This window comes from Nannospalax galili, unplaced genomic scaffold (genome assembly GCF_000622305.1).
Source record: "Nannospalax galili isolate Female #2095 unplaced genomic scaffold, S.galili_v1.0 scaffold274, whole genome shotgun sequence".
Taxonomy (NCBI): Eukaryota; Metazoa; Chordata; class Mammalia; order Rodentia; family Spalacidae; genus Nannospalax; species Nannospalax galili.
The window spans coordinates 371,529-379,933 of record NW_008335435.1 but is presented as its reverse complement, the minus strand read 5'-3'; the positions used below and the strand labels follow the sequence as shown (position 1 = coordinate 379,933).

The 8,405-nt window shown below is 35.3% G+C and overlaps 1 protein-coding gene across 12 annotated transcripts in view; it reads right to left on the bottom strand.

The window, feature by feature from the left end:
- Positions 1-8,405, bottom strand: part of Chd9 (chromodomain helicase DNA binding protein 9) — a 270,300-nt gene that overhangs the window by 93,154 nt on the left and 168,741 nt on the right. For 11 of the 12 annotated variants that reach the window (XM_029562042.1, XM_029562044.1, XM_008830057.3 and 8 more), the window contains one exon: positions 3,472-3,583. In XM_029562042.1, the coding sequence (XP_029417902.1) occupies positions 3,472-3,583 (112 nt within the window). Of the gene's footprint in view, positions 1-2,737; positions 2,796-3,471; positions 3,584-8,405 lie in introns of all 12 variants that reach the window. The other variant, XM_029562048.1, reaches the window with a different exon arrangement.

The following is an 8,405-nucleotide window of genomic DNA, read 5'->3' as shown; positions in this document are numbered from 1 at the left end:
CTGATACACGCCTTTAATCCCAGCACTTGGTTGGCAGAGGCAGGTGGATCTCTGTGAGTTCAAGTCCAGCCTGGTCTACATAGCAAGTTCTAGGCCAGCTGGGGCTACAGGGAGACCCTCAGGAGCCAAGAGCCAAATATATATATATACACACACACACATGCATATATGGTTTTACTTACCTCCCTAAAAATCTAGTATTTGTTTTGACAATTTTATATTTCAAGGAGAATTCTTCAAAACAAAGTATTTTGATGTTTTAACTTTACTAATGTCCTTAAAATATTAAAAAATATAACAGAAATTTTTAAAAAGTATACTTGTAATTTAAGTAATTTAAAATCAGGAGCCAAATATATATATATACACACACACACATGCATATATGGTTTTACTTACCTCCCTAAAAATCTAGTATTTGTTTTGACAATTTTATATTTCAAGGAGAATTCTTCAAAACAAAGTAACACAACTTTTGATGTTCTCACTAAAAAAATCAAAAGCTTAGGCTGGTTTGAAAATCTAGAAGGATGTAAGTTTAATTTTCACTTCTATGAAACCCCTAGTAGGGGGGTAAAGGCATTTCAACCAACTGGTTTGTTGAGCACTATTTGGTAAATCTAACCATTCTTCCCTTTTCTATTCCATTTTCTTTTATATAAAGTATGTCTTGCCACTTCTCAGAAATGGAACCAAAACACAGCCCATGTGTTCTCCCTTTGGTTTCTGCCCTATCTCCTATGTGGCAACTTTTTCATTATTTTCAGAGGGGAAACAAAACTGAGTGACTTTGTAGCAGTGAGGCAACTGTATTTAGTAAATTTGCAGTAGTGGTCTTTGTAACATCACGCCTCTGCCCCTTTCTCTTTATGAGAAGTGCAATGTTGCAAGAAAGACAAGCAATCAGGTCAGCCAATTTTTATCTTTCATTAATAACTTTATTTTTATTTTGTTTTTCTTTTTGGTCTTTTTGAGACAGGGTCTCCCTGTAGCCCCAGCTGGCTTGGATTCCCTATGGAGACCAGGCTGGGCTTGAACTCACAGAGATCCGCCTGCCTCTGCCTCCCAAGTGCTGGGATTAAAGGCGTGTGCCACCACGCCTGGCTCAATGCCTACTTTTAGGATGTGTCCTCTTCTGCTTATATTCTTTTTGTTGGTGGGGGATGTCTACCAGGGATCAAGCCCAAGACCAAACACATGCTAAGCAGGTACTCTAACACTGAGTTATAACCCTGAGACCAAAGTACCTGTTTTGTTTTTTAGTGGGTCACCACCTGCAGGACATGAACACATGTATATTTTCAAACATTAAAGTAATACTTTTGTTAACGTAGAAGATGGGAAGATGGCATATAAACATAATAAAAGGATGATAAGACATCTATTTTTTCCACATACTATTTTTAAAAAAGAAATATTTATTGTTCCCTAGAGGGAAAATTCTATTGTCTTAGGTTAAATGGTGTTTAGAATTCTATTATGACAATCATAGAGATATTAATGTTCAACACAGTTTAAAGAAATAATCAACTATGCCACTTATTATAATAAAAACTATATTATCAAAGTCTTACTAGGCATGATTTTTAACTGAAATTTGTGAATGATTCCATGTATTTTTATATGGTTCTGTGATATATTTTCAGATATCTTACAGTTTCCTTTATGGTTACTTGGCCATCGATTAGTACTTTGAAATGCTCATTTATCTTTAGTAAAAAGTAAACGCATGGTGTGAAAAATTCCTTTATACACAAAAGTGCACAGTCAGATAACTCTTCATAAGATAGAATGAGGGCTACTTATTGCAAACTGTTCTTTCATTCTATGATAACTTTATCAACTTAATTAATTAATTTAAAACTCCATGGATTAGAAGACTGTGGATGATCTCATCCTAAATTATATTCCAGTAAAGTTCACAGTAATGCATTAGTCAAAGTCAAATTAGGAATTATTCCTATCAATTAGTATTTTTTTGTCATACAATACCTCTATTAGTTAAAAAATGTCCATAATTTGGCAAATATATTTTTCTTCTGGCTTTCTCCATGTTTTTCAGAGCACAATTTAAATGACTAGCAAGCTCTCTCTTCTAGTTTCTTATTTCTAGCCTTTGCCCTCATATCTGAAAAGCTTCAACAAATTAGCTCATAGCACTATACATAAATCACAAGACTGAAGAGACTAATACTTTATTATATTATTTGTTCCCTACAAATATTCTAATGGAATCTGCTATAGGGGCATTTTAAGGAAACATTTAGGCCTCTAAATATAATCTAACTACTAAAGTACTCTCTACCAAGATTAAAGTTATAAAATTTAATTCCATATTCACAATTCTAGATTTCCCTGTCTCTAAAATAAGCGTTCAAATCTTGACAAAGCATTGTTTTTACTGAAAGGTACATGGATCTTTTTGTCATTTCTAAAATGACAATTAAACATAACATAACATAGATTTATAGCCCCTGCCTTTTTTTGTTAAAGCAACACACTGTCAAAGCAACCTACCACTGAAGTGAAAAGAAGGAAGAATGTTTATACAGACTATTCTACTGTTTCACTGTTTGGTAATTACAAAATGAAAAAATGGCCAGCATTATTCTAGTAAAAAGTCAAACTAAAATTTCTCATGTTGAGTAAGTTAAATATAAATGTACCTAAGTTAAGGGTAGCACATGAAGAAAAAGCCAGGCCACGTAGTATGAGGTGCTTCAATCACTGCCCTTACCTCAACTCTTGCAGCAGCCCAGGAGCCTTGAGCCACTACTCTCCCATTGGATAAGAAGCTGCATAAGGAAGAAGAAAGGCCATTCAGGGGCTTTCTGGCCCCGTAGTTCAACAACTGCCACCACCCCTCGGCCTACAGCAGTATTTTAAGTATTAGAAAGCAGAGGGTGGCCTGAATTTTGACCTTCACTATATATATATGTATATATTTTCCCCCAGAGGAATATTTTGAATATCTACCTATTTCTTTCAAAGGCAAAATGAACCATATTTATGTCTGTTAGGGGATTTTAGTATCGCCATTTATCTTCTCTTTAACATAAGCAGACAAATAGAATTGACTCTAGGAATGATTCAATCCATTTGTTCTGCAATTTGTATATGATTTTAAAATTAATATGTCACTAAATTCATTCAAAAGCACTCTGTAAGTCCAAGATTTCACTGGATACTTCTCTATGTTAAAAGCCATCAAGGACTTTGTGTTGTTATTTCACCTCTCAGAGTTTCAGTTTCATTACTGAAAAAATGAGGGGTTGAAAGCAGACAAATTTCCTCCCACATCTAGTATTATATGGTCATACGCTAAAAAAATGCTGTAATAATGCTGTCCTACAAAATTCATTATAAAATAAAATGTGTTTTACCACTAAAGTTTAAATATCCATGAGACAATATTATACTACCTAAATAATTCTAAGTGCTTCATTTCTCAGGAAAAATATTAATACTCACTTGAGAGTCTTGATCTTTAAGCGTGTGCTGTGACATCTGCTCTGCATCAGAGATTTCATCAGAAGACTCATTCTTTCTTTTCTGTTTCTTACCCAATGTGATAATGAGTTTTCTGTTTCAAGAGGAAAGAAGTTAACACTCAGAACTCTGCATTTTTACATTTTTGGTCTAACTTGATAAACTTTATTTTATATGGTGCATGAACAGAAATGACTGTAATGGATTGGCCACAACTACTACCATAGTTAATGATCCTTCTAAACACAAGAAGAAGTTCTAGCACTTGCCTTTTAGGTTCTGTATATAATTTCATGGGAAAAATTTCACATTAGATAATTACTTAATAATAAAAAAATTTATTAATCTTACAAATTTAGAATGAGGGATTCTCCCTGCCTATCTCTTCTCTTATTAAAATGTCAGTTGTGGTACTTGAATGTTCCCACTCCCTAAAAGCCTCTATCTAATTCTTTATATCCCACAGTAATTTCTTCCTTACGTCAGACAATTTAACAATTAACTACTTTCTTTAACATTTTATGTCAAGGCTTATTTTACCATATGAACTCAGGAGTAAGAAGTATTAACTATATAATCCTTATAATATTGTATATTTCTGTCTAAATGCATGCTTTTTACATTTTAATATTTAGATACATATCAAATATATATACTTAAACTAAAAATCTGCATTTTCTTGAGAAATAAGTACAGGGCTTCAGATTTCATTATCTACCTCAGTAACAACATTATTATTAAAGTACCATATTAATTATAAAGCTTTCTACTTACCAGCAAAATTCTACTTTAGATATCTCTATTCCCCAAACTGAAAACTCCTCCCTATTTTCACATATGATATAATCAAAAAATATCTAAATCCTTTTTTGTGTGTTGAGACAGGGTCTCCCTGTAGCCCCAGCTGGTCTGGAACTCAGAGAGATCAGCCTGCCTCTGCCTCCCGAGTGTTTGGATTAAAGGCGTATGCAATACCTGCCAAGATCTAAATTCTTTCAACACTTATTTACTAATCTTAGAGAACTTGGAGGTTAAGAGCATGATGAGATCATGGACTCCAAGATTTAGATTGAATTCACCATTCACCTATCTATGAAATACTGGACAACTACTAGATCCCTTTTCGTCTTTCCTGCTTGGAAGACAGAGATTCTGATAGTTACCTCCCTTGTTGAGAATCACCTGCTAATTATATATGTTATGGTTTGAATCTCAAATGTTCCCCAAAGGCTCAAATTAAAGGCTTGTTCCTCAGCTGACAGCACTATTAAGACATGGTGGTGCTTTTAGGGAGGTGGAGAAGATGTACGTTATGTCATTAGGGATGTCTTTGAAGGGGATACTGACAGCCTGGCCCCTTCTTTCTTCTCTATCTGCTCCCTCTGCCACATGCCCATCCATGGTATTTTGACCTGCCATTGGCAAAAAGCAACAGAGCTGATGCCCATGAACTGAAACCATGAGCCAAAATAAATCTTTCTTTAAAATAAAATATTTTATTTATTATTTTTATTTTATGTGTATGAGTGTATTGCCTCCATGTAAGTGCACCCGTGTTGTGCAATGCCTGCAAGGACAGAAGAGGCCATTGGATCCCCTGGAAGTGGAGTTTCGGACAGTTGTTAGTTGCCATATGGGTGCTGGGATTCGAACCCAGGACTTCTGCAAGAAGAACCAGTGTTCTTAACTGCTGAGCCATCTCTGCAGCCCCAAATCTTTCCTTTTTATAAGTTGTCTCAGGTATTTTGCCTAAGCAATGAAACGCTAACATAGTATATTAGCTCTTAGCATAATCTTAACATAGTAAGTCCTCAACTAATGGAAACTACAAATTTTCTCAGTCATTTTCCTAAGTTCTAGAAATTGAAGATAAAATGAGTCTTTAACCTTACAATAGAACAGTTAGGCAATGGACACCACTAAAATGCTAAAGTGGAGGTTAGCACAGGATTCAGTATCAAGAATTCAAAAGTGCTTATATTTATGGAGGACCAAAAAAGTAGAATTTGAGGTGTCAACTGAATGATGAAACAGGGTTTAGCAGGTAGTCCAAGAGCGATTGCACATTCCAGGCAGGGCATATCATGGAAAAGTTAGGCAAATGTGCAATAGTAATGACATGAGTAGAACATACAGAAGGACAATGCAGAGCTGGACAACTGAAAGCAGTAAGATCATAGGTGTTGTAATGACATGCAGACAGTTTATATTTTAAAGTTAAAGTCAACTTTTAAGTTCCATAAGATAGGAAGTTACAGGCCATGTTATCTATCATCAACAAATGTTTAAGGAATAGACACCAAAATATGTTTGAATTAAAAAACACACTAAGGGATAAGAGCTTAGAACAAGGGAGTAGTATGGCTAGAAGGAAGTGAAACGCAAGCCAGAGAAACTAGTGATAGAGTGAAGGACAGTTCATCCTAGAGACAGCAGTGTGGATGAAGAGTGGGGAAACTCACAATGTTTTTATGGAAGTAAAGCTGTTGAAATTTTCTTAGAGATTAGATGTAACAAGAAAAAAGTTGAAGTTTTTTCCCACGATCTGTCATGTTCAGTAAGAAAATGATAATTCTTACTTGGTATCTAACTTGTACTTTTGTAAATGTGCAAAAACGCAACGGGGAAAAGCATAGTTAATTTTTGGAACCAAGAAAGTAGAGGACATGCAAAAAAAATATTCTGAAAGAGAATTAAGGAACCAGCCATAGTTATCCTCCCTTCTGTCTCACCACTGCCATTGCTTATTTCCTTCCTTGTTTGGGCATTATTCTTATTCTGGTTTCCCTCCTAAAATAAAAATCTCCTTGGAGGTCATATCTACTGTCTGATGCCACACGATTTTGTTCTTCTTCCCTCTTTAGTTCTAGTATATCATTTCACTTTCACTCCTCAATCCAGTGTAATTTGAACTCTTTATTATATTTATAATTTTTGGGGGGGGTCTTTTTGAGACAAGGTTTCCCTGTAGTACCAGCTGACCTGGAACTCACTATGCAGACCAGGCTGGCCTCAATCTCACAGAGATTTGCCTACCTCTGCCTCCCAGGTGCTGGGATTAAAGGTGTGTGCCACCATGCCCAGCTCTAATTTAAAGCCTCAAAACAAAGTTTGCCATTTATAGCTTTTATTCAGGGCCTACCAAGAGTTAGTCTCTTCTGAATTTAAATGCTTTCTTTTATTTAATGTTCATACAATTGGACAGGCAAGTGGTATTATTTTATAGGGAAACAAAAATAAACTTAGAAAAGGTATCTTGCTCAAAATCTCACATATTAAGAATAGAGATAGGAGAGGCTGGAGAGTTGGCTCAGTGGTTAGGAGCACTGGCTGCTGTTGCAGAGGACCCAGGTTCGGTTCCCAGCACCCACACGGCAGCTCCAGTTCCAGAGGAATCCGACACCCTCTCTGACCTCCGCAGCCATTGCACGACATGAGTGTACTCAGAGGTAGGCAAGATACTCATACACATAAAAGTAATAAAAAAAAAGAATGGAGACTGGCTTGTGAGATGAGTCTGTGGGGATGGGCTCATGCCAACAAAACTGATGATCTGAGTTTGATTCCCCAAGGACACCCACATGGTGGAAGGAAGACCCAACTTTCAAGTTTTCCTCTGACCACCACACTCATGCTTAACATATGTGCATTTCCCCGCACATACACACAATTAAAAAAAATTACAATAAAAAATAGAGACAGAAATCAAGTATTTCTCACTCTAAAGCCTCAGTTCCTACAGTCTACAGGCACAAAAGACCTTTAAAGATCCAATACAAAAAATTAGGATCTTATTTACAGTGTATAATTATTATTTCCTCTTGGGTCCTTGGCTCCAGGACACATCAGACAAATTTCTTAGTAAAAACTGGTTCCTCTTCAGCCACTTATCATTTGAATGTCCATTTTCAGTCAGACATAGTTCCTGTCAATTCTTCCCTGCCAGCCCTATAAACAGATCTTTCTCACAGTTTTGCTGTCAAACGTAAATTTAATCTGTAGTCACAAACCACATAATATTTCGTTAATAATGGTCTCGAATAATGGTCTCATAGGAATACAGAGGAACTGAAAACTTCCTGTTGCCTAGTGACATATTAGCTGGTCTCTGCATTGCTATATGTGTTTGTGGTGATATATTGGTGTACACAAACTTACTGTACCACCAGAAACATTATGTTTATGCACAGAACATAATTCTCAATGACATCAATAAAAAACTGTTACTGATTTGTGTATTTACAATACTTTTCATCATTAAGTATACTTTTATTTATTCAGTAAAAGCATTTAAGGACTGGCAAGATGGTTTAGTGGGTAAAGGTGCTTGCTATCAAGCCTGATTACCTGAGTTGTATGCCTGGAACCCACATTGTATAAAAAAAAAACACAACTCTCTCAAGTTGTCCTCCAATCTCTAAACACAACCATAGCACACATGTACTCACAAAGAGACACACATCATAAACACACACAGATACACACAAACACAACTTTTTTTTTCAAATTCAAAAAGTATTTATTTTTTTTAATTACTTATTTAACAACCATATACTTAGAAGAAGCATTTCATTACAACAGCACTGACATATTCAATAACAATTTCCTGAGCTAAGATGCATCTCTTTCAAAATTGGCTTTAAATTTTTAGGTTTACAGTTGAATTATTACAGTTATACAATATTGTACTCAGTATAAACCCTATAAGACATAAAATTAAATGAGGTTTTAACCTTTAAAAAAGATCTCCATTCATTATTAAAATACATAGTTTCATACAGAAAAATTCATTTTTAATGCAATTGACATTAAGATCTTTGCACAGGCAGTAATTAAAAGCAGCATACTGGTGGAACTAGTCTTCTTGGATGTTTAACAGACATACTTTGAGGCATATAATAATTCGGTCAGAGGGA